Source organism: Heterocephalus glaber, unplaced genomic scaffold (genome assembly GCF_053883595.1).
Source record: "Heterocephalus glaber isolate CG9 unplaced genomic scaffold, H.glaber_assembly_v1.0 deba00000594, whole genome shotgun sequence".
Classification (NCBI taxonomy): Eukaryota; Metazoa; Chordata; class Mammalia; order Rodentia; family Bathyergidae; genus Heterocephalus; species Heterocephalus glaber.
Genome location: NW_028258151.1, coordinates 34,259,317 through 34,284,660, shown reverse-complemented (window position 1 = coordinate 34,284,660; position 25,344 = coordinate 34,259,317). Strand labels below are relative to the sequence as shown.

The window sequence follows — 25,344 nt, the reverse complement described above, 5'->3', positions numbered from 1 at the left end:
GAAAACAACAAGGGCCGGGAATTTTGCTCAGGGGCGCCGCGCCTGCCTTGCAAGTGCAAGGTCCTGAGTTCAATCCCCGGTACCAGAAAAACAACAACAGCATATGGCCCTCAGCACCCCCGATCAATGACGCCTGAACTCCCAGTGTTAGATATGACCCCGTAATGACAGCGAAGCCGGGTTTTCTGGTCATTTAGCACCGGACAGCCTTGAGATGAGTCTAACAGGAGGCCAGTCTGTGAGCTGTCCAGGGCCACACAGGTGGGCAGTTTCCCAGATGTGGAAGAGTCTGGGCCTCACCCTGCCCGGGAGCAGGAGCCACACCCCAACGTCCCAGAAGTGTCCCCGCAGGGCCCTGGGCAGGCGGATACCCCAGGCCCAGCCGGTCCTGAGCACTAGGCTGCAGCTCCTGACCCACACAGCAGGGGGTGCTGACAAGGCCGAGCAGAGAAACCTGTAAGCTTCCCCCAGGTAGCAAGAAGTGGCTGCAAAGGCGGATGTAGCAGCACTCCTGTAACCCCAGCACTGGGAGGCTGAGGCAGGAGGATCTCAAGTGGAGCCCAGCCTGGGCAATGTAACAATTTAGTGAGACCCTGTCTCAAAGTGAAAAATACAGAAAGGCTGGGAATGTAGCTCAGTGCAAAGGCCCTGGGTTCAACAATAACAGAGAGAGAGAGAGAGAGAGAGAGAGAGAGAGCACATGCTAAACGGTGTTCAGTGTCTTGTTTTAAAGAAGTCTTGGAAGTGGGCAACGTGGTTAAAAATGGAAGGAAATAGAAATGGTGGATTGTAAGGTTTAAAAGGATGGCTAGTTTTTATCATCGGGAAAATGCTTGTGTGTGGAGCTGTCCCCTCTGATGACAGGAGACAAATGCACCCTGGAGTGGGGTGGCCTCTGGGTAATTCTGTAACAGTCTGTGACTCTGCTGGGGCAGAGGGGATGGGTCTGGACAAGGTGTTGGGGAGGTGACTGAGGACACAGGCCAGCTCTTTCTGCTTCTACTTGGGGGTGTGTTTGGAGGCACACCCCACCCGGTCCCCAAAATCCTGTGACGCTGGCTGCCAGCATTGCTGCCCGCTTACCCCCACCCAGGACACCAGGCCAGCGCAGCATGGGGCAGACACGGGCTTTGCATGCCGGGCAGCGCCCGAAGGGCTCTCCTTTAGTGTTTTGGTTTTTGGTTGGTTTTTTTTGGTACCGGGGATCGAACTTGGGTCTTTGCACTTGCGCAGGAGGCGGCAAAACCACTGAGCTAAATCCCCAGCCCTTCCTTTAGTATTTTTTTAAAAAACTAATTTATTTATTGTAGTACTAGGGATTGAATTCAAGATCTTCACTCTGAGCTACATCCCCACCCCCTTTTTAAATTTTGAGAGAGGGTCTCTCTAAGTCACTAAGTTCCCCAGGCTGGGCTCAAATTTGTGACCTTTCTGCCTCAGGCTCCCAGAGTGCTGGGATCACAGGCACGCGCTACAACACGCTGCACAGTTTTTATTCGTAAACTTGTTCAAGCGTGTGATAGGCCGCTACGGTGGGTGCTGTTATCCCCAAGCCTGTTCTCAGGTGAGGAAATGAGGCTGTGCACCGCCAGAGCCTGGGGTGGCACCCCCTCCCGGCAAGGGTGCCCTTGAGTAGTCAGCTCCTTCTGGGCCAGTGCACTCTCAGGACATTGCTTGAACATGGAGCCCCTGAGGTCCGTCCGCCATGGCCTGCTGCCCCAGGCAGGCACGAGGTGGCCCTGCCTCCCCAGGGGCCCTGGCTCTCCAGTGGTCTATATTTAGCAGGGAGCCGGGGAGGATGCAGATAAGCAGCGTTGGGGAGGGGGCAGTCACCATAAATAGTGGGCCCAGGGCCCCGTCCCCTCAGTGGCCTGCTCTGCGCCTGCTGTGACTTCTCTCGAGATGCCTGAGCCCATGAAGAAGCCAGGTAGCTCTGGGCCTGAGCTGGATCTCAGTTCAGCTGAGGGTTGGGTGGCTGGGGGGAGCCAAGGGGAGCCCCGAGAGGGCTGGGAGCTCAGGGGTGCAGGAGGGAGTAGGTGGTCCTGCAAGTCTCTTCCAGCCTGTTTCTCTCCCTATCCCTGTGATGAGTTGAGGGGGACCGTGGCAGGGGCCAGGAGGGGCCAGGAAGCGCCCGGGCCACCACCCCTTCTCAGAACATGGGGGGCCGCCCTGCCCCACCCTTCTTCTGCAGTTAGGAAGGAGCCCAGCGCAGACCAGGTTCGAGCCAGCCTTGTCCAGGGCCCTTGGGTGCTTTCCCCGTTTTTTTTTCTGTTTTTTTGAAGACGGTCTTGCCGTGTTGTCCAGGCTGGCCTCGGACCTTTGGTGATCCCCTGCCTCAGCCTCCTGAGTGCTGGGAGTATAGGCGCACACCAGCACTCCTGGCTTGGTTTTCCCATCTTTGTGGGGTGCGCTTGGGCGGGGCGGGGTCCTTCCGGCAGTGCCCCTGGGCGCCCACACCAGGGTGACTCAGGGAGAGAAGGAGAAAGCCCAGCCCTGCCTGGCCCTGTGTCCTTGTGAGGTCCTGGGGGCCTCGACCCGGGCCCACCCCCTCCCTCCGGCCTTATCTCCGCTGCCCTTTGGATTGGCAGCCCAGCCCTTGCAGGACAGATTTAGCTGCATTCCATCAGGCAGGGGACGTCCCTGCCCAGGGCCCTGGGGGTGGGGTGGGGCTGGGGGGGGTGTCCTGGGCAGGGGGTGGGGTCAGGGGACACAAGTGGAACTTTCTGTGGAGGTCAGGCCACAGCCCGGCTGTCCAACACTGCGTCTTGTGGGAGAAAGGCACACTGTCACACGGCCAGGCCCTCGCCGTGGGAAGAGTGACGGGGGTGATGCAGGAACATGCTTAGGCGTGCTTAACAAGAAAGGTGCACGCCTGTCACCCCGGCACTTGGGAGGCTGAGGCAGGGGAATCTCCTGAACTACACAGTGAGAACCTGCCATAAAACAAAACAGCCAGACTTTACAGCTGAGTAGTACCCATTTTATTAAAAAAAAAAACCCACCACATTTTCTTTATCCAGTCCGCAGTTGATGGGCATTTGGCCTGTTTCCAAGCTTTAGCTATTACAAACTGTGCTGCTATGAACATGGGCGCACATATATCACTGTGGTATGATTCTTTTCATTCTTTGGGGAAGATCCCCAGCAGGGGAATAGCTCGGTCAAATGGGACTTCCAGTCCTAGTTCTTTGAGGTTTCTCCATACTGATTTCCACAAAGGTTGCACCAGTCTGCACTCCCACCAACAATGGAGAAGGGTTTCTTTCTCCCCACACCCCTGTCAGCATTTGTTATTGGTTGATTTCTTGATAGCCAAATGGATGCACATTGAGGCGATACTCTTAAGTGAAATAAATAGGACACACGTGTAAATACTGAATAGTTGAATAGTTTCTCTGGTGTGAGAAACTGAAAGTGTAAATAAGGATCAAAAGGCATAATAGATAATGTGAAATAGGAAGAAAAGGTCCAAAGGGGAAGGGAAAGTGGGAGGCATAAGGGAAAGGAAAGAAAGGAATGGAATAAATATGAGAAAAGGAAAAAAATGGAAACAAAGTCTGTAAATAGAGAAGGTTGGAGGGGATGAAGGGAGGGCAGGGGAAGGGGGAAAAATGATAACCAAGATACATCATGTAAAGGTGCAGATTTCCAACGATGAATGTCATTACATTGTACACCTAAAATGTAGCAAGAAGATTAATTTTAAAAAACCAAAACAATAAGCAACCAGAAAAACAAAAGCAAAAGGGGGGTTGCAGGAGTGGGTTCCCTGGCGAAGTGGGCCCTGCAGCCTCCGCCGCGTGGCCCCTCAGTCTCTGCCTTCAGCAAGAAGCCGCGGTCCGCGGAGGTGGCCCAGGGCAGCCCCGCCGTGTTCGAGGCCGAGACGGAGCGCGCAGGGGTGAAAGTGCGCTGGCAGCGGGACGGCAGGGACATCAGCGCCAGCGACAAGCATGGCCTGGCCGCCGAGGGCCGACGGCACACGCTGACGGTGCGGGACGCGGGCCCTACCGACCAGGGCTCCTACGCGGTCATCGCGGGCTCCTCCAAGGTCAAATTTGACCTCAAGGTCGTAGAGGCAGGTGAGAGCCGCTCCTGCAGGTCCCCCCCCCCCCCCCCAGGGTTTCACTATGTGACCCAGGCTGGCCTGGAGCTCACTGCAGCCCTCCTGCCTCAGTCTCCTGAGTGCTGGGATCACAGGCATGAGCCACCACGCCTTCCTTTCCTGTGGTTTGAGCTTCGGGCCGGGCAGCCCAGGCTCCTCTTCGTCCCCATCCCGGGGGGAACAGGGGCCTCTGCGTGGGCCCGGGCGCCCTTTCCCACTTCTGTGGCAGCCCCGTGCTTGCTGTGGTGGGCAGGAAGATGGACGCCAAGCGGGACCCACCCTCCCCCTGGGGACCCTTCCGGGCCCCACACGGGACAGAGTGGGGACAGATGACAGCGGGAGAGGGACCCGGGGACCAGAGACGGTGAGGCCTCTGAGCACAGCCTGTGCCCCGACTTCCCTGGCGCCTTAGTGAAGGCGGAGGAGACCCCTGCACCTGGCCCGGCAGAGGCCCCCCGAGCCTCGGCCACACCCGCCGAGCCGGAAGGCGGCGCCCCAGGCCCGGAAGGCGAGCAGGCTGGGCAGGCGCAGACGCAGGCGCCCCCAGGCCCGGGCTCGGCCGCCCCCGACGACCCTATCGGGCTCTTCGTGACGCGGCCGCAGGATGGCGAGGTGACGGTGGGTGAGTGAGGACCGCTGCCCCCAGGGCTGGGGGCGCGAGGCCGCAGGGGCCCCGCAGTCACCCCTCGCACCCGCAGGTGGCAGCGTCACCTTCTCAGCCCGCGTGGCTGGCGACAGCCTCCTGAAGCCGCCCACCGTCAAGTGGTTCAAGGGCAAGTGGGTGGACCTGGGGAGCAAGGTGGGCCAGCACCTGCAGCTCCGAGACAGCTACGACCGCGCCAGCAAGGTGGGGCCGGGGGCACTCAGGGACACCGGCAGGTGGGGGAACACATGGAAAGGTCTCGTCATGTTCAGGGCAGGGCCGACATGTTCAGGTGTGCGGGTCGTGCACTGCACAAAGCAGCCTCCCCTAAACTCAGGTCATTCGCTCCGGGGCCACCCCATTAGTGTCTTTCCAGGCACATGCCAGCAGGTGGCAGTCATGGGTCTGGAGAGGGGACGCTTTTCCTAACGCACACGAAAGCTCCGTTAACTAATCCCCCGGGTAGAAGCTTGGCGGGCGCTCGCAGACCCCGGCTCCTTCGGGGCGCTGGATCTCACCCTAGCCCGCCCCCAGGTCTACCTGTTTGAGCTGCTCATCACCGACGCCCAGGTGTCCTCGGCGGGCGGCTACCGCTGCGAGGTGTCCACCAAGGACAAATTCGACAGCTGCAACTTCAGCCTCACCGTCCACGGTGAGCGGGGCCTGTCCTGCCCCACGCCCGCCCCCCTTCCCGGGACTGAGGGGCCCGGCGGGGCCTGGCGCAGGGTTTGGCATTCCGGGGTCCTGCCTCAGTGGCCCGCCCCCCAGCGCCCCCTGACGCCCCGTGTTTGGCCGCAGAGGCCATCGGGCCTGGGGACGTGGACCTGCGATCCGCCTTCCGCCGCACGTGAGTGACCGGGGAGGCCGGGCCGGGGGCTCGCGGGCACAGGGCTGAGGTCCCGGGTGAGGACACTGTGTGACCCCACAGGAGCGTGGCCGGGGGACCGCGGCGAACCAGGTACCTCTGCCCCTGCGCTCGGCCCGGGGAGCCCCGTGCGCCCGCCCCTCCCCCACGCCTCACCCGGCCTTCTCCACAGCGACAGCCACGAGGACGCGGGGACCCTGGACTTCAGCTCGCTGCTGAAGAAGAGGTGAGTCCCAGCTGTGCGCCTCCCTGAGCTGGGCCCCTTAGCGAAGGCGGAGGAGACCCCTGCACCTGGAAGGCGTGCTTAACAAGAGGGGTGCACACCTGTAACCCCAGCACTGGGGAGGCTGAGGCAGGGGCATCTCCTGGGCCTGGGGGGCTCCCGAGAGAGGCTCAGTGCCCTCTGACCGGTGCTCTCTCCGACCGTCTCCCTCCCGGACCCTCCCGCCCACCGCGGATGCTGTCGCACCAGAGAGTAAGGACTGGGGTCATCCGCTGGGTGAGAGGGCGGAGGCTGCCCAGCGGCGGGGAGTCTCTGAGCCTCGGGGTGCTTCTCACAGCCCACACCCCGAGGGTGCTTAGGGGCCCTCGGGGAGGCAGTGCCCGCCCAGCTCCTGCCTGGGGCCTCCGCGGCCTCGTAAGCGCCCCTTAGATGTAGGGGCGCGAGTGTGGGGAGGAGCGAGCGGCGGCCCAGGGTGGGGACCCCAGGCTGGGCGGGCCCAGGGCTCCAATCGTCCCTGTCTGTCTGCGTCCCGTCCCGTCCCGTCCCGAGCAGCAGCTTCCGGACCCCGCGGTGAGTGCCAGCCTCCCCCGCTCGGCCCCGGAGGGAGGGCGCTGGCGGCTGCTGTCCGCCCGGGCCGCGCGAGCCTGTCTGCGCGGCCCGACACAGGGACTCGAAGCTGGAGGCGCCGGCCGAGGAGGACGTGTGGGAGATGCTGCGCCAGGCGCCGCAGTCCGAGTACGAGCGCATCGCCTTCCAGCACGGCGTCACGGACCTGCGCGGCATGCTCAAGCGGCTGCGGGGCCTGAAGCGCGACGACAGGAAGAGCACAGGTCAGCGGGGACCCGGCCCTCGAGGGGAGCACGCGGGCGGGGTGAGCACGTCCCGCCACAGACGGGAAACGGAAGCACGGGGCTGTTAGGAAGGAACCGGGCCAAGGCCACGGGGCACCGGCAGGTCTCTGGGGGCCGGCCAGGCGCGGGGGCTCGGTCCTTCTCCCTCCGGCCTCACGCAGCTCTGCACCTGCGGCCGTCACCCGGCCTCCCTGAGCCGGGTTCTGCCCCCGAACAGCCTTGAGGGCTGCGGTGGAGGCAGTTTTGGGGGTGGGAAGTAGGAGCAAAACTGGGGCGCTGACGCGACAGTCGCACAGAAGGCCGGACGGAGCCGGAGCCCCCGGCAGGCGGGCACTGAGGGCGGCGCTCAGCCTTTCAGAGGCGGCTGGAGCCGGCCTACCAGGTGAGCAAGGGCCACAAGATCCGGCTGAGCGTGGAGCTGGCGGACCCGGACGCCGAGGTCAAGTGGCTCAAGAACGGCCAGGAGATCCAGATGAGTGGCAGGTGCTGTACAGGCGAGGGGAAGGCCAACCTCACTGCCCGCCCTCACCTCTGTCCCGGGTGGGGTCGAAAGCCCCATCCTGGGCTGGGAATGTAGGGTCTGCCTGGCAAGCGTGAGTCCCTGAGTTCGAGTCTCGGTACCAAAAAAAAACAAGGCCCCGTTTTAAACTGGGTGTGGTGGCGCAAGCCTGTAGTCCCAGCATTCAGGAGGCTGAGGCAGGAGGATTGCCATGAGGGCAGCCTGGGCTGCATAGTGAATATTTGTCTCACCCACCCACCACCAAAAAATGATAAAATAACAGTAAAGACCCATCCTTCTGACCCTGCCTGTCTCTGCTCTCTCCCTGTCTCCTGCTGTCACTTCCTCCCATGGGGAACCTACTGTTCCACAGCAAGTAAGTCCCCTCCTGCACGGCTGGGGGAGGCCGCGGGGCTCAGATATCCAGGCCAGGGGGGCATCCACGGCCTCCTGACTGGAGCCCCGCACGGCCCGCCCAGGTATATCTTTGAGTCAGTCGGCACCAAGCGCACCCTGACCATCACCCAGTGCTCGCTGGCAGACGACGCGGCCTACCAGTGCGTGGTGGGCGGCGAGAAGTGCAGCACGGAGCTCTTCGTCAAAGGTGGGAGGGGCCCTAGGCCGGGTGGCACAGGTTTATCATCCCGGCATCCCGGGAGGCTGAGGCAGGAGCCTCCCAAGCTCCAATCCAGCCTGAGCAATTTGGCACACTAGCAACTTAGGGAGACCCTGTCTCAAAAAGCAAACAAAAAAGGGGGCTGGGGCTGCGGATTTAGCTCAGTGGTTCCCCCGCCTGCTTCGGAAGCATAAGGTCCCGAGTTTGATCCCCGGTACCCCCCCAAAAAGAAACAAAAAAGGGGGGTGGGTGATCACCCTGCCCAGAGGCAGGGAGGAGGAGGCAGCCGCTGGAGGAGCTGGCTTCACACTGTCTCCCTGGACAGAGCCCCCCGTGCTGGTCACGCGTGCCCTGGAGGACCAGCTGGTGACGGTGGGCCAGCGCGTGGAGTTCGAGTGTGAGGTGTCGGAAGAGGGCGCCCAGGTGAAATGGTGCGTGGAGGAGCGGCGGGGCGGGGCCGGGCCTTGCTGAAGGAGGCCACGTCCTGTCCTCGCTGCCGCCACCCGCAGGCTGAAGGACGGCGTGGAGCTGACCCGGGAAGAGACCTTCAAATACCGGTTCAAGAAGGACGGGCGGAGGCACCACCTGATCATCAACGAAGCCACGCTGGCCGACGCGGGCTACTACGCGCTGCACACTAGCGGGGGCCACTCACTGGCCGAGCTCGCCGTGCAGGGTGAGGGCGGCCGCGCCGGGAGCTGGGGCTGGTCGGGTCACCCCAGGAACACACGGGGCCGCGTCTGTCCCGCACTGTGGGGCGTGCCTGTGCCACCACCCTGAGTGCCGCCCGCCCGCAGAGAGGAAGCTGGAAGTTTACCAGGCAATCGCCGACCTGGCCGTGGGGGCCCGTGACCAGGCCGTGTTCAAGTGCGAGGTCTCGGACGAGAACGTGCGCGGCGTGTGGCTGAAGAACGGCAAGGCGCTGGTGCCCGACAGCCGCATTAAAGTGTCCCACATTGGACGGTGAGCGTGGCCACGCGGGACCCGGAGGCAGGGGGCAGAGAGAGGGACAGGAGAGGGCCAGGCACAGGGGGTCAGGAGCCCGGGCTCCCCCACGGGGCCAGGAGGAGCTGCCCGGGGGGCAGCGGCCAGAGCCCTGCTGTCCGCACCAGCTGGCCTGGCGCTTAATCTCAGTTCCCAGAGATTAAGGCCCCAGCCCTGGCTCGGGGTCCAAGGGCCCAGCCAAGGAACCCCAGCTCCCTGGCTGGAGGACGCAGGCACAGGAAAAAGGCGTTTCTAAAACACCAGAGCCTCAGGGGACGGGTCGGGCAGGGTCCCCGGTCCCCTGAGCCACCACGGCCCTGCAGGGTCCACAAGCTAATCATCGATGACGTCACGCCTGCCGACGAGGCCGACTACAGCTTCGTCCCCGAGGGCTTCGCCTGCAACCTGTCGGCCAAACTGCACTTCATGGGTGAGCCGGGGCGCGGGCAGCCCTGTGGCTGGGCCTGGCCTCCGCCCCGGTGCCACCTGCAGCCCTTCTCTTGCAGAGGTCAAGATCGACTTCGTGCCCAGACAGGGTGAGTCCCGGGCTTGGGGGCCCTTCCCGTCCCGCCCCAGCCATGTCCCCCACCCCACACAGCACCCAGCTCCAGCCCTGCCATGGTGACCACAGTCTCTCTGGCTTCAATTTCCTCATCTGTAAAGTGGGGTCCTGGTAGCACAAACCCTGCTGAGGTGATGAAGCTGAAATGGTGGGTGAGAGATGCCCAGGGGTGTCCCAGATGTGAGGTTTTATGACTGTACTTCTGTTTTTTGTTTTGTTTTGAGAAAGGGTATATCGCTATGTAGTTCAGGCTGCTCTTGAACTCACTGGGATCCTCCTGCCTCAGCCTCCTGAGGGCTGGGATTACAGGTGTGCGTCACCATGCCTGGCTTTGATTACACCTTTCTTTTGGCAAGGCCTGTGCTGTTTGAGTTGAAGCTTCAGTCAGACATTGGAGAAATCTAACTTCAGGAGAAATGTCCAGCTCACTGTTTTCCAAACTGGGTTCTCTTAATATTATCAACCACTTAAAAAGGGTCCCAAGGTGAAATAAATTTGAGAAACACCAAACACTGTCTTCACTTCCTGTTAATTCACCTCCTGTTAAAGGCTCTGAAAAATCCAATGATAAAGAAATGTCCTGGGCCGGGGATTTAGCTCAGTGGTTTCGCCGCCTGCTGCGCAACCGCAAGGATCTGAGTTCGATCCCGGTACCAAAAAAAAAAAAAATGTCCTGATTTTGTCTAACCCAGAGCTTCCAAATTTGTTTGACTCCGAACCCTCCACCCCCATACTGGGGATTGAATCCAAGGCCTTTGCACTGAGCTACAGCCTCAGGGTAATTTTTAAAAAACGTTTATTTTGATGTAGGGTTTTGCTAAGTTGCTAAACTGCCCAAGCTAGGTGTGAGTTTGAGATTCTCCTGCCTCAGCCTCCCAGAGAGCTGAGATCACAGCATGTGCCATCGCACCTGGCTTGGTCATGGAAACTTTATTTCTTTGGCAGAATGGTGGTGTTTCCCCAGAGTTTGTGAGATGAAATGCGACACTAGGTGACCTGGATGTTACAACCTTCTGGAGAACTTCCTGGGGCAATGAAATATTCTAGATCTTGGTTGGTCTGGTTGTTGCACAGGGGCATGCATTTGTCAAAACTCAAAAAACCCATTCAAATCTGTGCATTTAGCGGGGCAGGGTGGCACACACCTGTGATCCCAGCATTTACACACCTGTGATCCCAGCATTTGGGAGGCTGAGGCAGGAAGATTGCCCTGAGTTCGAGGCCAGCCTGGGCTACATAGCAAGACCATCTCAAAACAAAAACAAACCTGTGTGTTTTACTGTATGGAAATTGTACCTTGATGAAATGGGTTTTTAAAAAACCAACCACCAGGGACATGTGTGCCTGGTGTCCCCATGCCGGGTGACCCCCTGCTCACGCTCCTGGCCCCTCTCCTCACCTGACCCAAGCCCCCTGCCTGCAGAACCTCCCAAGATCCACCTAGACTGCCCGGGCCACACACCGGACACCATCGTGGTGGTGGCCGGGAACAAGCTGCGGCTGGACGTCCCCATCTCGGGGGACCCAGCTCCCACTGTGATCTGGCAGAAGACCCTGTCGCAGGTACTGACTCCCTCCACTGCTCCCTGGCTGCTTCCTCCCACGCTGCACCCCACAGTGCTTGCCCCAAGGGCCCCACCTGCAGGGCCACCCTGAGATCCCGCTCCTCTCCCCTGCCCTCCATGCTGTCCCCAGGGGAAGAAGGCCCCAGCCGCACCAGCTCCCGAGGCCCCCGAGGTCCCAGGTGCCAGTGACAGCGACGAGTGGGTGTTTGACAAGAAGGTGAGTGGGCCGGGCCCCACCCTTTGCCCACTGACACTCCCTGCCACCCCGTGGCATCCGCCTCTGGGCAGGGACAGGCGTGGTGCAGTAGGAAATGAAGGGGTGACACCCAGACATCACGAGGCAGCCCCGGGATGGACGCGTCCTGGCTCTGTCACCTTGAGCTGACCTTGACAGGGGAACAGGTTTCCCTGGCACTCTCCGGCGGTTGCCCAGGTCCGCCTGTCCTCTGGCATGGCTGGCTCTTCTGTCACCTGTCCCCCAGAGTCCTGCTGGACCCTCTCCATAGCTCCATGGGTCATGGCATTCTTGTTCAACAGACAGGGAAACTGAGGCACAGAGAGGATAGGTGATTGCCCAACGTTCCGTGACAAAGCTGGAAGGCAGCCCCCTGCCCATGCAGGCACCACATGAAGGGTTTTTTTTTTCTTTTTGAGATAGGGTCTTGCTATGTAGCCCAGGCTGCTCTCAGACTTGTGTCGACCCTCCTGCCTCAGCCTCTCGAGTGCTGGGATACATTCTGAACTAGATTCGTACATGGCCATGGTCCCCTCCTGCCCTGTCCTCCCCTTGCATCTCAGGTCCGCTGGCTGCTGCAGAGGCAGCAGGGGGCTCTGGGGCCCAACATGGGTCCTGTCCCCAACTCTCCCTCCCTTTCAGCTGCTGTGTGAGACCGAGGGCCGGGTCCGGGTGGAGACCACCAAAGACCGCAGCGTCTTCACCGTGGAGGGGGCAGAGAGGGAAGACGAGGGCGTCTACACTGTCACTGTGAAGAACCCTGTGGGCGAGGATCAGGTCAACCTCACAGTGAAGGTCATCGGTGAGGCCATCCGGGGTCCACGGGGGCAGGGAAGGCCCACCTATGTGCTCATTTAGCCACTCAACAAACATCACAGGGCAACGGTAACGAATGGGACGGGCTTTTCTACCCATAAGAAACCCCACCGCAGCAGAGGCAGAGGCAGAAATGTCATTTCCCGTGGCTCCTGTGCGGAGGGAAGAGCTGTGTGTGGGGGGGTGACAGCTTCGGGGGGCTGGGCGCGGCAGTGGGCCCTGGGGTGCGGGCCCAGCGCGGCTGATGTGTCCCCCAGACGTGCCCGATGCCCCCGCGGCCCCCGAGATCAGCAACGTGGGCGAGGACTCCTGCACCGTGCAGTGGGCGCCACCGGCCTTCGACGGCGGGCAGCCGGTGCTGGGTGAGTCCCGGCAGGGGAGCGGGCTGGCCGGGGGCAGGCGCCGGCGCGGCCCGGCCTGAGCGCCGCTGCCCTGCAGGTTACATCGTGGAGCGCAAGAAAAAGCAGAGCTACCGCTGGATGCGGCTCAACTTCGACCTGCTGCCCGAGCCGCGGCTCGAGGCGCGGCGCATGATCGAGGGCGTGGCCTACGAGATGCGCGTCTACGCCGTCAACGCGGTGGGCGTGTCCCGGCCCAGTGCCGCCTCGCGGCCCTTCATGCCCATAGGTGAGGCCCCGGCGGGCGGGGCTCTGGGCCGCAGGCGCTCAGCGCGTGTTTGCAGTGCTGGGGATCGAACCCAAGGCCTTGACACTGAGCTATATCCCCAGTGCTTTTATTTATTTATTTTTAAATTTTTGAGTCAGGCTAAATTGCCCCAGCTGGGCCATCCTCCTGTCTCCGCCTCCCAGGTGCTGGGATTTACAGGACTGCGCCGCCTCGCCGGCTTTAGAGACAAGTCTTTTGATGCAGCCAACTATTCCTTTTTCGTTTGTTTTTGAGACAAGGTCTCACTAAGTAGTTCAGGGCGACCTTGAACTCACTATATAGCCCAGGCTGGTTTTGAACTCACTATGTAGCCCAGGCTGGTCTTGAACTGGCGATCCTCCTGCCTCAGCCTCCATAGTGCCGGGTTTACAGGCGTGCGCCACTGTGGCTCGGCCAGCCAAACTTCTGGAGGTGCTTGAAAGACCTCGGGAAGGGGACATTGGGTCTTGTCCTCCCTGAGTGGCCTGCGGGCAGCCAAGGGCCGGGTCCTGGGTCCTCCGCCTGCCGGCCGGACCAGTCTCCCTCCGACCCTCCCCGCTGTCCCCCGCCCAGGGCCTCCTGGCGAGCCATCCCACCTGGTCGTGGACGACGTCTCGGACACGACCGTCTCGCTCAAGTGGCGCCCCCCGGAGCGCGTGGGCGCGGGCGGCCTGGATGGCTACAGCGTGGAGTACTGCCGGGAGGGCTGTGAGTGGCCGGCGCCGGGCGGGACCCCAGGCCACCCCATGGTGCCTTCCGCTGACCCCCGCTCCCCTGCCCAGGCTCCGAGTGGGTGGCCACCCTGCAGGGGCTGACGGAGCGCACGGCGCTGCTGGTGAAGGACCTGCCCACGGGCGCCAGGCTGAGGTTCCGCGTGCGTGCGCACAATGTGGCCGGGCCCGGGGCCCCCGTGGCCACCCAGGAGCCGGTGACGGTGCAGGAGATTCTGCGTGAGTGCCCTGGTCACCCCGCTGGGTGTGCGCCGGTTTTCCGTGCCAGTCCCCAGTTCTGACCTGGGGAGACAGGCCGTGCCCTTCACGCTGTCCCGAGAGTCTCTCAGCTCCAACTGGCAGGTCCTGTCCAGTCCGCGGGGCCCAGCGGAGGCCTCTTGGGGACAGCACTGGTCATCTCCCTATCCCCTCCCGCTCTCTAGTCCTTGTCCCAACAAAGGATCCAGCGTGTAAGGCCCGGTTCTCCAGGTGGGTACACAGGGCACAGGGCTTCAGACTGAACGCCCAGACCCGCACACTGGCCATGAGTGTGACCTCTCACAAGCTGCTTACCCTCTCTGATCCCTGCCTCCTGAGGCGGTGTGGGGAGGCTTGGGAGGCAGGACCTTCGCCAACCTTTGGGGCTGGGCAGCTGGAGTTGCGTGGGTGAGCAGGGCCAGGCCTGTGTAGGGAGCGGCTGGGGCACGGAAAGGCCCCGCTCAGCCACCGCTCTGTCCCTCAGAGCGGCCGAGACTCCAGCTGCCCCGGCACCTGCGCCAGGCCATCCAGAGGCAGGTCGGGGAGCCCGTGAACCTCCTCATCCCTTTCCAGGTAGGTGGTGCCCAGCTGGTGGTGGCAAGATGCGTCAGGCTTGGTCAGCCAGGCTTGGGGCTGAGTGTCCCCACCTGTAGGGGAAGCCCCGGCCTCAGGTGACCTGGATCAAAGAGGGGCAGCTGCTGGGCGACGGGGACGTGAGCATCCGCAACAGCCCCTCCGACACCATCCTGTTCATCCGCGCCGCCCGCCGCGCGCACTCGGGCAGCTACCAGGTGACCGTGCGCATTGAGAACATGGAGGACTCAGCCACACTGCTGCTGCAGGTCGTGGGTGCGTGGCCCGGGCGTAGGGGGAGGGCCCCATCTGTCCACGGCTCTTGCCCAGGGAAGGGTGGGGATCCAGCCAGCTCTGTCTCCACAGACAAGCCGAGTCCTCCCCAGCACCTCCGGGTCACCGAAACTTGGGGCTTCAATGTGGCCCTGGAGTGGAAGCCACCTGAGGACGACGGCAACACCGAGCTCTGGGGGTACTCAGTGCAGAAGGCCGACAAGAAGACCATGGTGAGCGGGAACCCCTATGCCCTCCCACGTCCTTCCCAGGGACCCCCAGGCCTCCTCTGCCGGTCAGGCTCCCACAGGAGGGCACAGAGGTACAGGAGACCTGCTTGCTCCGCCTCCAGGAGTGGTTCACCGTCCTAGAGCACTACCACCGCACCCACTGCGTGGTGTCCGAGCTCATCATGGGCAACGGCTACTACTTCCGGGTCTTCAGCCATAACATGGTGGGGCCCAGTGTCCAGGCCGCCGCCACCAAGGAGCCTGTCTTTATCCCCAGACCAGGTGCCGTACCCTCCCCCCAGCCCAGGGAGCGGTGCAGGGAGCAGAGGCTGGTCTGGGTGGCCCTCTCGGTACCAAGTGCTGTCGCCTACAGGCATCACCTATGAGCCACCCACGTACAAGGCCCTGGACTTCTCCGAGCCCCCAAGCTTCACCCAGCCCCTGGCGAACCGCTCAGTCATCGCTGGCTACACCACTGTCCTCTGCTGCGCTGTCCGGGGCAGCCCCAAGGTAGGGACTTCTGGCCCCAGCCCCGGCCCCTCCCTAGCTGGTCCCCTTCCCGCCTTGGCTCCCGCCAGGACCTGGGGATTTGTTGGCTGTGTGCTGTGTGCATCCAGCCTTGGGCAGCTGAGCAGACAAAGACCACTCTCCCTGGGTTCCAGCCAGGTGCTCCTGCCCTGAGATGCCTTCCCTTCCTCCCTTTACTTGGTCTGTAGCCCAAGATTTCCTGGTTCAAGAATGGCCTGGACCTGGGGGAAGATGCCCGCTTCCGCATGTTCAGCAAGCAGGGCGTGCTGACCCTGGAGATTAGAAAGCCCTGCCCCTTCGACGGGGGCATCTACGTCTGCAGGGCCACCAACCTGCAGGGCGAGGCGCAGTGTGAGTGCCGCCTGGAGGTGCGAGGTGAGGAGCCTGCTGGCCGGGCTGGGGGAGCACACAGGGCCTTGCAGGTGCCAGGCTTGGCTCTGCCATCCTGCTATCTGGGCGCTGGTTTCTGGGACGGGGACTGGTCCTGCTTCCGAGAGGCCCGGAGGACACGCGTGCCATGGCCTCTCTCTCCCACAGTGCCTCAGTGACCAGGCTGGCATCCCAGCTGGCCCAGTACGTATTCCAGCACCCGCTGCCCCTGGGCTGCTGCAGATGGGGTTCCAGGAGACCCCAGTTCACTCACAAGGACGCCTGTGTCCCAGGTACCAGCAGATGCTGGCCCGAGTTCCAGGAGCCTGAGGGGCCGCCTTCTTGCCACCCTGGTGTTCTGGGGACAGACTGCGCATGGCATGTGGCACGTCACCATGCAGTCTGGGCCCTGCAGATGGGACCTTCACAGCGGCCTCAGTGGGCCTGGGAATGGCTGGTTGGGGACAGGCTGCCCGGCCACACATCTGTGCCTCATGGCAATAAAGGGTCTCTGCAGAGGATGGACTTTTCTGTCTGTGCTTGTTCCACCCACAGGCTCGAGGACCTGAGTAGGTGTTAGCAGGGGTTCTGCTTCCCAAAGGATCCCCGAGGCCCAGGGCAGACCCTGACTTCCCTAAACATCCCCAGTAGCAAGGCCCTGCCCCTGTTCACTGTTCTCCCTCCTGGGCCCAGGGTCACAGCCCTGGGCCGGGCAGTATGGAGTGTTACAGTCCTGGGAGCCACTGGGTGCTGGGTCACAGTGAACGACCCCACGTGCTTTTTACAGGACAGTGCAGTGCTGTCCAGCCAGGACAGTGTGAGGCCCAGGAGCCCCGGCCAGTTTCCTTCTGGTCTCACGGTGCTGACTGGTGGGTCGGTGGCTCTTCCTGGGGCTCAGAAATCTCAGGAAGGCTGTGGCTTGGAGCTCGGCTCAGTGTCAGAGCACTGCTGGCTGAGCCTGGGCTCCACAGCCTGTGGGAGGCTGGCCCCTCACGACACCTCTCAGGACATTATAAACCCATAGAAATGGAGTGGGTGGCCCAGGACCTTGGTTTTTCCAGTCAATGCTAAATTAACCTGCTCAAGTGTCAAGGGCCAGCTCCGCTGCTCCCTCTAGTGGCCAGTTCACAGGACACCCCCCCACCCCCCCCCACCCCCGGCAATGCTGGGGCCAGGAACCCCGGGAAGGAAAGACCTGCCCGAGAGGGAGGCAGAGGAGGCAGGCACCGGGCCCAGCCTGCAGGAGCCTGGATGGGGCCAATCTTGCTCTCTTCCTCCCTTCCGGCCCGAGGAGCACTCAGGCCTGGGCTGAGGAGGTGTGGCTTAATGCAAGGCAGCCAGGGAGCCCAAGGGAACTAAGGACCTTTATTTCACATTCACGCAGCTGTACATATTCTATAAATAATGTGGAGCTGAAATATTTACAGTCATCCGCACCAGGCTGTCTCCAGGTACCAGGAGACCTGGCCTCAGATGGGCCCTGTCCCACCCCTCCTCAGAGCAGCCAGCATCCCAGGGGCTCCGTCACCCCCAACCACTGGCCTGTCGCTCCATAGGGAGACTGCGCTCCGGCCGCAGACACAGCAAGCTGGGGCCATGAGGAGGAGGCAGGGAGGTCCCCACTCTGCCAGCTGCTTGCCTTCCTTTCCGGCCCCCAGCCCACAGATCTCAGGGACTGCAGATCACAGAGGACAGAGAGCCGGGCTCCTTCCCGGAGTGTCATGAGGCCAAGGCCAAAGAACTGCACAATGTCAAAGGACACTCAATGGGGACTCACGCTGGTCCCATGAACCCAGGCTGTCCCGAGCCCGGGGTACGGCAGGCTGGCCTCTGGGGAAGCAGAGAGGGAAGGGGGAAGCGAGCACCACAGCCTGAAGACAGAGGCAAGGACACGCTCAGGGACAAGCAGGAGCCAGCTAAGCCACGTGGGGGCTCACAGGACACAGGCGGGAGCCACCCACTGCATCGGCAGTGGTGGGAGAGGGGCGTCCCCGGGCCGGATGGCAGCCTGTCCCTCTCGGTCAGCTCGAGACGGGCCGGGGTGGTGTCTGGAGGTCCTCCTCGCTGCTACGGACGGCGGCCACGTAGGAGAAGAGACACAGCACAGAGTAGCAGATCTCGTGGGCCTACAGGGAGTAGCGAGAGGAGTGGCCTGGGGGTGCGGCCCGGTGGGGAGCCCAGGCCAGGCCTCAGGCCGTCCAGGTGTGAGGAGAGGCTCCGCAGCTTCTCTCCCGGGCGGGTGAAAGGCAGGCGCGCTGCAGCTTCAGCTCGGACTCTGCTCTAGACCAGGTCCCCACATGGGCCCCCCTCTGCCTGTCGTAGGTCCCCGGGCACCCCGCACAGTCGGGGCTGGGTGGCACACTCACCATTGGTGTCTTGTACTTGTGGCTCACCACTTCTTTAATTTCAGGAACTAAAACCGGACAGGCAAGAGACAAAACAGAAAGTTCACAACTAAGAGCAGCAGTGCCATGCTTCCCCAGGCGGCAGCGCCTGGCACAGGGTCCCCTTCCCCTCTGCAGCCTGAGGCTGGGACAGGACAGAGACCACCGGAGGCTTCTGTGGGGCAGTCCTCAGCTAGCCCCGTGCAGCCTTTCTGCAGCCTGGGCACTGCCCCTGTCCAGGAGCCTGAGGCGAGGCGGTGGGCAAGACAGTGGCCTCTAGCCTGTGCCCGCCCTGCTGAGCCGAGGGAACTTGGCCTGTCACAGCCCGAGGTTCCCCTTCCTCCCAGCCCTGCACAGAGGCCTCAGGCTGGACGAGGGAGCCACAGGACACTAGACCCATCGGCTGAGGCTGTGTCCTTCCCCGAGCGAGTGGCAGGAGCAGCCCGTGCCTGGCTGTGTGAGGGAGAGCGTCAGAGGGCTCCGGAGCAGACACACCAAGCAGGACACAGGCGAGGACAGCACCCGGGGAGGGCGGGGAGCACCAGCAGTACACACGTCCACAGCCCAGAGTACAAGCCGAGGAGCCGCCCCGGGCCGCCATGCAGGGGCTCTGCATGGCCAGACGAAGGAGTGGGGCCCCAGGCCGGCCACAGTGTGGCCTCCTAAGACAGGGAGAGGGGTGTGCTGTCCCCCTGGAGGGGGGGACAGAAAAGGGAGGATGAGAGCTGGCCACACCTTCTTCTGACCCTGGGATGGAGAATTGGGAACCTGGGTTAGCAGGGAGTGAACTCCAAGGTAGAGCAAGAAGCCTGGCCCAGTGTCCTGAGCGGAAAAGCCCCAGTGTCCCCCGCAGGAGAGGAGGGCGCACACTGGGGACAGAGCCCGGAACCAGGGAGCCAGCGGTGGGGCGGGAAGGGGGAGAGAGGAGGACACGGATGAACTGGCAATGTGAATGGCAGTGTGAGCGCGCTGGCGGGAGCCCCACCCGGCAGGGCCTGGGGGGAGCCGGAGTCATTTTACCTGCTGGAGAACGAAGGTTTTCATAGCAGCGATGAGGGCGCAAGAGAATGAAGCACAAACAGCAGCCACCCCAAGCCCGGGCCAAGGACCCTTCCTGAGTGCCGCCACAGCGCCAGGGAGCCTGGCTCAGCCCCTTCCGCCTCTGTGGCCCTGGCCCTCTGGATGCCCACACACCCTCCTCTGGGACAGGCCAGCCAGGGACAGGGCAGTGGTGGGGCTGGGGGCTGCCACGGTCGGCGGCGGCCACACGGACACAGCCGGGCTTGGGATGTCCGCCCGGTCCCGCAGGCCTTTCCCTGGACTCTCAGCCCTGGGCCATCTCTAGGGCTCAGCCCACATGGCTGCACCCTCCTGTGCCCTTCCCTCCTCTCTTCTCCCGAGCTCCCTGCCGCTCCTGCTCCTCCTCTCCTCTCTGCAGCTCTTCTTCGCCCTGCCCCTAGCCCTGCTCTGGAGCTCCAAGGTTTGAGTTACTGCCATGTGAGTCCAGACCTAAGAGCAAAATAGTGTAATTACCAAATTCCTCCAGGACAAAGACGCCTCGAACTGTATTGCACTTTTTAATGTGATTCAGCTCTATGAAAACCTGCAAGAGAGGGAGGGAGGGAGGGTGGGGTAAGGCCCAGAGGCCCTGCTCCTGCCCCTCGGAGCCTACTCTCCCCGCTAGGGTCCCACCCGGCACAGGAAGCCTAGCTCCTGGGGGGATGGAGGTTCCACACACACACAACCAAAAGCGCTAGGAAGCAAAGACAGCAGAAAGGGCATGTACCTTCCGCTCCTGGCCGGAGGAGAAAGCATGGGAGAGAAACGAAGGAGTTAGTTTCAACGGCCGCACCCACCCGCAGGCCCCACTGCTGGCCTGGGCTGCCATAACTTGATTGCTGTCCCTCTGCCCAGGGCAGCGCTCATAGGACACGGTGCCCGGGGGTCCCCGGCTGACTCAGCCCCTCCGTGTGGCCCTTCCATGCATCCTCCTCCAGCGCAGAGGGCTGGCACAGCAAAGCTCCCCTCACTGTCCAGGGGTGGGCGGCCTCTTCCGTGACACAGCCTCCTGGACCTCCCGAGTGCGTGGGTTAGCAAGGGCAGCCCTCTGACTAAGCACTGACTTGGGGACTCCCGATGCTGTCCCTAGTGCTTTCACCTGGGCTGTGGCGGCCTAGTGTCGCCCAGGAGACAGGACCAGAAAGTTTATTTGCCCATAAATAATAAAGCTGAGCTTCAAATCTGAGCATACCCTGACTCCCATCTGCTTTCCCGTCTCATCCCTGCCTGCTTAGCTGCAGCAGGAGGTCCTGGCTCACTGAGTTGGGCCGGAAGTCAGCCTCTCCTTTGGGCCAGGCCTTCCCCTCGTGAGGTCAGCCAGCCTGGGGACAGCCCGAGGGCACGACCAGGAGGCTGGAGGTGGCAGGCCGGGGTGGTGGAGTAAAGGCTGCTGTTGGAAGGGGAGGCCACAGCATGGAAACAGGGTTGGAAGCTCTCCCCACGAAGGCCCGGAGCTCTGTGGCCCAGAACAACTCCCGGGTCACCCCTCCTCCGGCTGCTGCAGGTCTGAGGGGTCTGCTGTCACCAGAGGCCCTGGACTGGAAGCACTAAGAGCTCCTGCGACACCGAACCTGCCCGGCAGATGCTGAAAGACGGGGCTAAGCTGGCAAGCAGAGGGAGAAAGCCTGGCACAGGGGGTCCTGGGCCCTGGCTATCTGCTGCCTGGCCAAGGGCTGGGGACGTCCCACGGGGCAGGCTCAGCACCTCGGGAGAGGAACCAGGGCACGGGGCAGGGGAGAAAGGCACTTGTGTGAAGAGGCAGAGCCGGGAACGGACCTGGGAAGACGCGCTGGCCGCAGAGGGCATCAGCTTAAAGAATGTCCACGAGAGAAAAAGTAACACTGCGTTAGAACACCAAGAGGAAAGAGTCAGCTCGTGGGCGGAACCGCAATGAAGCAAAGATGATCCTGCCATACCCCCATCAAAAGAAGGGGTACAGGGCCTGTTGAGCAGGGCACAGAGTGGGACACTGAGAGGAGGGGGAGCAGGAAGAGTCAGCAGGAGAAGGAAATGGCAAACACACGCACACTCCACAGGACAGATGGGTGCGCACACGCACACCCACGCGCACCAGGCAGGCAAGATCAGGGCCACACCACCAAGCAAAGCAATCCTGGACACATGACAGAGGCGCGGCGGCCACGTGAGACGCTCCCACTCACACTGCGTGAGTCTAACGGACGGCGGCTCGGCCACCGAGCCTCGCTCTCCCGGCTCCCAGCATGGCTCCGCGGCACGTGCCTGGAGCTCGGTGTCTCACCACGGTCACGGTGCCCTCCCCTCAGCTGTCCAGCTCTCCCTGCGGCCCTCATGCTCCCTGGGATGCCCTGGGGGCCTGGGCCCTGATCCCCACTGGGACAGTGGGCCACGCTGTACCTACCTGGTTGTGCATGAACTTGAGGTTGATCCCTTCCAGGGTGACCTGCAGCAAGCCACCCTCGCCAGTCTTCATGTCCTGCACGGGGAACTCGCCGCCCAGCTCAGGCCCTGCAGGGAGGGCAGGGGTCAGCTCCCTGGCGAGGCAGGATGCCCACCTGCCAGGCCCGGTGTGAAGGGAGCCGCTCCAGGACCGCCATCCTCACCGGGCTTGATGCTCTGCTGGCGGGCAGCTGCGCGCTCCATGCTGTCCTTCACACAGTAGTACAGCTCCCGGCACTGCGGGGAGAGGGAGAGAGCTGCCCTGTGGGTCCCACCCCTTGCTCTGGGGACAGCGTCAAGTATCCCGTGCAACAGCTGGAGGCCAAAGCGTGGCTCTAGATGTGGACTGTGGAATTTTAAACTTCCCAGCCAGAAATTCAGCACTTGACCTTTTTTCTTCTTTAGTGTTCTTGAGACAGGGTCTCACCACACATAGTCCAGGCTGGCCTCGAACTCACCATGTAGCCCAGGCTGGCCTCAAACAGCGATCCTCCTGCCTCGGCCTCCCGAGTGTTAGGGCAGATACAGGCCTGTGCCACCACGCCCGGCTCAGCACTCGGCCTTTAACGCCCACCTGATCCCCAAGCCACAGACCCCAGTACCTTCTTAGTATAGAACTTGTTGAGCTGTGTCTCGGAGCCATTTCTGCGCCACAAGCATAAGACCTTGGTCTTGGGACAGTAGGTCATGTTGATGAGCTTCTCATACCACCAGCGCTCGTACACCGTCCCGATATTGCTACGCAGCACCACGCAGTCATCGCACACCTGCGTGAGCGTGCAAAGCACTTCAGTGGCTCAGCCTCCGCCAGCCTCCTCCGCCCCAGGCCACACTCCGTGTGTCCCACAGGAGTGGGGCAACTGATCCCGGGAGCACCCCAGGCAGGTTTCCTGCCCTGTCCTCCTGGTCTCCCTGGATGGAGCTGCAAACCGAAGAGCTGGACACCCCCCTTCAGGAGGAGCATGGGAAGAAATGGGGTCCTGACAGGAAGGGGCTGGTGCTTCAAGAAGCTGGCTCCCTCTCGCTCCCCAAGCCAGTCCGCTCAGCCTCCATCTTCTAACTGTGTAGGACACAGCTCTCCTGACAGATGCCAAGGAGGAGTTGGGGCAGAATCGACCAAGGAGAAACAAAGGAGCCCAGGCATTTTCTCATCCTGACTCTGCCCTATTCCTATAAAAACATTTTAATAAATTATACAAGTGACACTCAAAACAATGCTTACTGCATAAAAATCATTCTATACAGGACTATACAAGTGAAAAAGCAAAGTCCTCTTCCTCTCCTCTTCTTGAGGGTTTACCTATGCTCACGGCTGCTGTTCTCACAGGGATGCTCAGGCACACCGGTCAGAAGCAGGGGCTAAGAGTCACCTAGGTGGGACCTGAACTTGGATTCTTCCTGCCTCAGCCTCCCAGAGTGTGCTGGAGGTCTCTGTGGTGCTGGGGATTGAACCCAGGGCCTCACACATGCTAGGCAACTGTTCAAGTGTTCTACCACTGAGCTACAGCCCCAGTCCCAAGCACCTGGATTGATTCCAGCTCTACCTGCTCCTGAGCTGTGTCACCCTGAACAAGTTCGTCTTCCCTCCTGTGCAAGGCAGGATCATAACAGCAATACATGGGGTCACTGTGAGGACTAAATGAGGGAACGTGCGTGCAAAGCTGGGTGTGGTGGCACACATCTGTAAGCCCAGCACTCGGGGAGGCTGAGGCAGAGAATTGCAAGTTTGAGCCCCCCACCTCAGCGAGATTCTGTCAACCTAATGTACACAAAAAACCAGGAACATAGAAAGCACCCTGGCATAATTATGCTGGGCCTGGTGGTGCACGCCTGTAATCCCAGCACTTAGGAAGGCCTAAGGCAAGAGGATCACTTCGAGTTCAAGACCAGCCTGGGCCACATAGTGAGACTGTTTAAAAAAAAAAAAAAGCCAATATAATTATGATATAAGAGACATAACTCTTGTTAGAATGCGTTGTACGTGATGGTTCTTAATTTCACCACTGAGCCCTCTCTCCCTAGTCTGCCTCATGTGCAGCACCCAGCACTAACTCACCTTGTCCACATCTGAACCCATCATCTGGTCCTGGCCAGAGCCTCCTTCTGGGGCCCCTACTGTGTTAAGGGCACCATCATCCAAGCAGCTGCCCAAGCCAGAAATGAACGAGACACACACCTACTTCCTTTCCCTCTTGCTGCATCCATGGAGCCCCCAGCTCCACCTTGCAGATCCCCAGACTACTCTCCCATTCTTGCTCCAGCCATCGCCTCATTCTTCCCTCACAGGGGCTGTCCACAGCCCCCAGACCTGGAACATCTCCCCTCACAAGGAGCCTAACCCTTCACACCACTCTTGTTTAATCGCCGGACTGTGCCAGCGTTGCAGCCACTCTACAAGGGCCAAGCAACTGTGTCGCTGGTCCTCACTGCTGCAATCCCCAACCCTGACAGTGCCTGGCACACAGCATGCGCCCCACAGACATTAGGCCAACAAGAAACAAATGCACAAGTCTATGGGCTTTAAGATACTACATAAAAGATGGCCGGAGTTCTCACAGCCTTCTGAGCAAGGGGTCGCAGATGGAAATGAGCTCTGGGGCAGGAGGTTTTCTCCAAGTGGAAATGGACTCCGACTCTACTGCCCATAAGCCTTTGGGAACACCAGTAAAGGAGGGGACACAGATTTCTAGGCTAGAGAAACGCTGACCACATGTCGTACCTGTTGATGCTGATGGCAGAAGTGTAAACTGGTATGGTGTTTGGGATGGCAATTTGGCAGAATCTACCAAAATTTTAAATCTATCAAAATTTTAAATGCATATAAGCTTGATGTGGAAATTTCACGTCTAGGAATATACCCTATAAAACACTCTCATGTTGGTGTACAAAGATATATGTTGAAGGATATTCAATGAAGCAATGTTTAAAAAAAAATAAAACAGCAGCAGGCATTAAATAATTATGGTACATCCAAATAATGGCTAACGGCTAAGGATCCATTATAACAAGATGGAAAGATGCTCATGATACATGAAGTCAGGGACACTCGAGTTGCCGTGGCAACGTGTCAAGGAGCAGGAAGCTAAGAGGGGAGGGGTCCAACCTTACACTGCAGAGATTTAGCCTGGGTTTGAAACTCTAACAGTGAGCTCTACACTTCAAGGAGTCTTCTGGAGAGACTTTTTTTTTTGGTACCAGGGATCGAACTCAGGACTTTGCATTTGTGAGGCAGGTGCCAGAACCACTGAGCTAAATCCCCGGCCACCGGAGAGATTTTTGAAAAAAGAAAAGTGTGAGAATCACCTGCCAACACTATGGGATGCACATGTCCTGAGTCAGTTTTCAGCTCTGACAAACACCAACCCAAATCCTGGCTCCTCCTAGAGGCAAAATGCTTCCCTGTTGAGCCACCTGAGACATACACTGCTCTTAGAGGAAACCCTCCTGTGCTTGGTCAAACACCTGTTCACAAGGCTGTGTGGAGACAGGCATGGTGGCGCACGCCTGTAATCCCAGCACTCTGGGAGGCCAAGGCAGGAGGGTGGCAAATTCGAGCCCAGCCTGGGCAATTTAGCAAGACCCTGTCTTGAAATAAAAACATTTTTTTTTGGTACTGAGGATCAAACTCGGGTCCTTGCGCTTGTGAGGCAGGTGGCGGAACCACTGAGTTAAATCTCTGGCCCAAAATAAAGTACTTTTTACAAAATTTAACTCAGTATAAAGGTCGTGGGTTTAGTTTCCAGTATTGCCAAACAAAACAAAGAGAGAGAGACAGACAACTGAGGAACCTTACAGTGGTTAGATCTGCCCATTGACCACCAGGAGAGAGATGGCCCTATAAGGCCCAGGAAGTAGACAGATAGCAGGCTACTTACTGCTCTAATGGAAGCATTCTTCTTTTGTTTTTTTTTTGGTACCGGGGATCGAACTCGGGTC

General features: G+C 60.8%; 2 protein-coding genes across 51 annotated transcripts in view; one reads left to right on the top strand and one right to left on the bottom strand.

Annotated features, from left to right (window-relative positions):
- The first annotated feature begins 1,771 nt into the window (after window positions 1-1,771).
- Window positions 1,772-16,068, top strand: Mybpc3 (myosin binding protein C3). Its single transcript, XM_021264208.2, has 32 exons — window positions 1,772-1,927; window positions 3,813-4,079; window positions 4,515-4,724; window positions 4,801-4,949; window positions 5,280-5,397; window positions 5,544-5,592; window positions 5,674-5,703; window positions 5,783-5,836; window positions 6,386-6,403; window positions 6,500-6,663; window positions 7,035-7,167; window positions 7,557-7,559; window positions 7,663-7,787; window positions 8,125-8,230; window positions 8,309-8,475; window positions 8,597-8,762; window positions 9,107-9,213; window positions 9,290-9,319; window positions 10,769-10,908; window positions 11,041-11,127; window positions 11,788-11,947; window positions 12,219-12,323; window positions 12,400-12,588; window positions 13,180-13,314; window positions 13,389-13,556; window positions 14,059-14,147; window positions 14,228-14,423; window positions 14,514-14,653; window positions 14,773-14,932; window positions 15,024-15,160; window positions 15,367-15,553; window positions 15,716-16,068. The coding sequence occupies exons 1-32, from the start codon at window positions 1,903-1,905 to the stop codon at window positions 15,724-15,726; spliced, it is 3,825 nt and encodes a 1,274-aa protein (XP_021119867.2). The 5' UTR covers window positions 1,772-1,902; the 3' UTR covers window positions 15,727-16,068.
- Window positions 16,069-16,893: 825 nt separating this feature from the next.
- Madd (MAP kinase activating death domain) overlaps window positions 16,894-25,344 on the bottom strand; it is a 38,151-nt gene continuing 29,700 nt past the window's right edge. For 26 of the 50 annotated variants that reach the window (XM_087204880.1, XM_087204871.1, XM_021264127.2 and 23 more), the window contains 5 exons: window positions 22,011-22,175; window positions 21,573-21,645; window positions 21,371-21,477; window positions 17,914-17,960; window positions 16,894-17,673 (listed from right to left, as the gene is read on the bottom strand). In XM_087204880.1, coding sequence (XP_087061006.1) covers window positions 17,937-17,960; window positions 21,371-21,477; window positions 21,573-21,645; window positions 22,011-22,175 — 369 coding nt within the window. In that variant the 3' untranslated portion in view covers window positions 16,894-17,673; window positions 17,914-17,936. 50 annotated transcript variants of the gene reach the window in all.

What these genes read in the sequence shown, in the direction of transcription:
- Mybpc3 (XM_021264208.2), top strand. Translation starts at nt 1,903, where the DNA reads ATGCCTGAGCCCATGAAGAAGCCAG. An exon ending in CGACGACAGGAAGAGCACAG is followed by an intron (nt 6,664 to 7,034) that starts GTCAGCGGGGAC and finishes GGCGGCGCTCAG; the next exon opens with CCTTTCAGAGGCGGCTGGAG. An exon ending in GGCAGAAGACCCTGTCGCAG is followed by an intron (nt 10,909 to 11,040) that starts GTACTGACTCCC and finishes TGCTGTCCCCAG; the next exon opens with GGGAAGAAGGCCCCAGCCGC.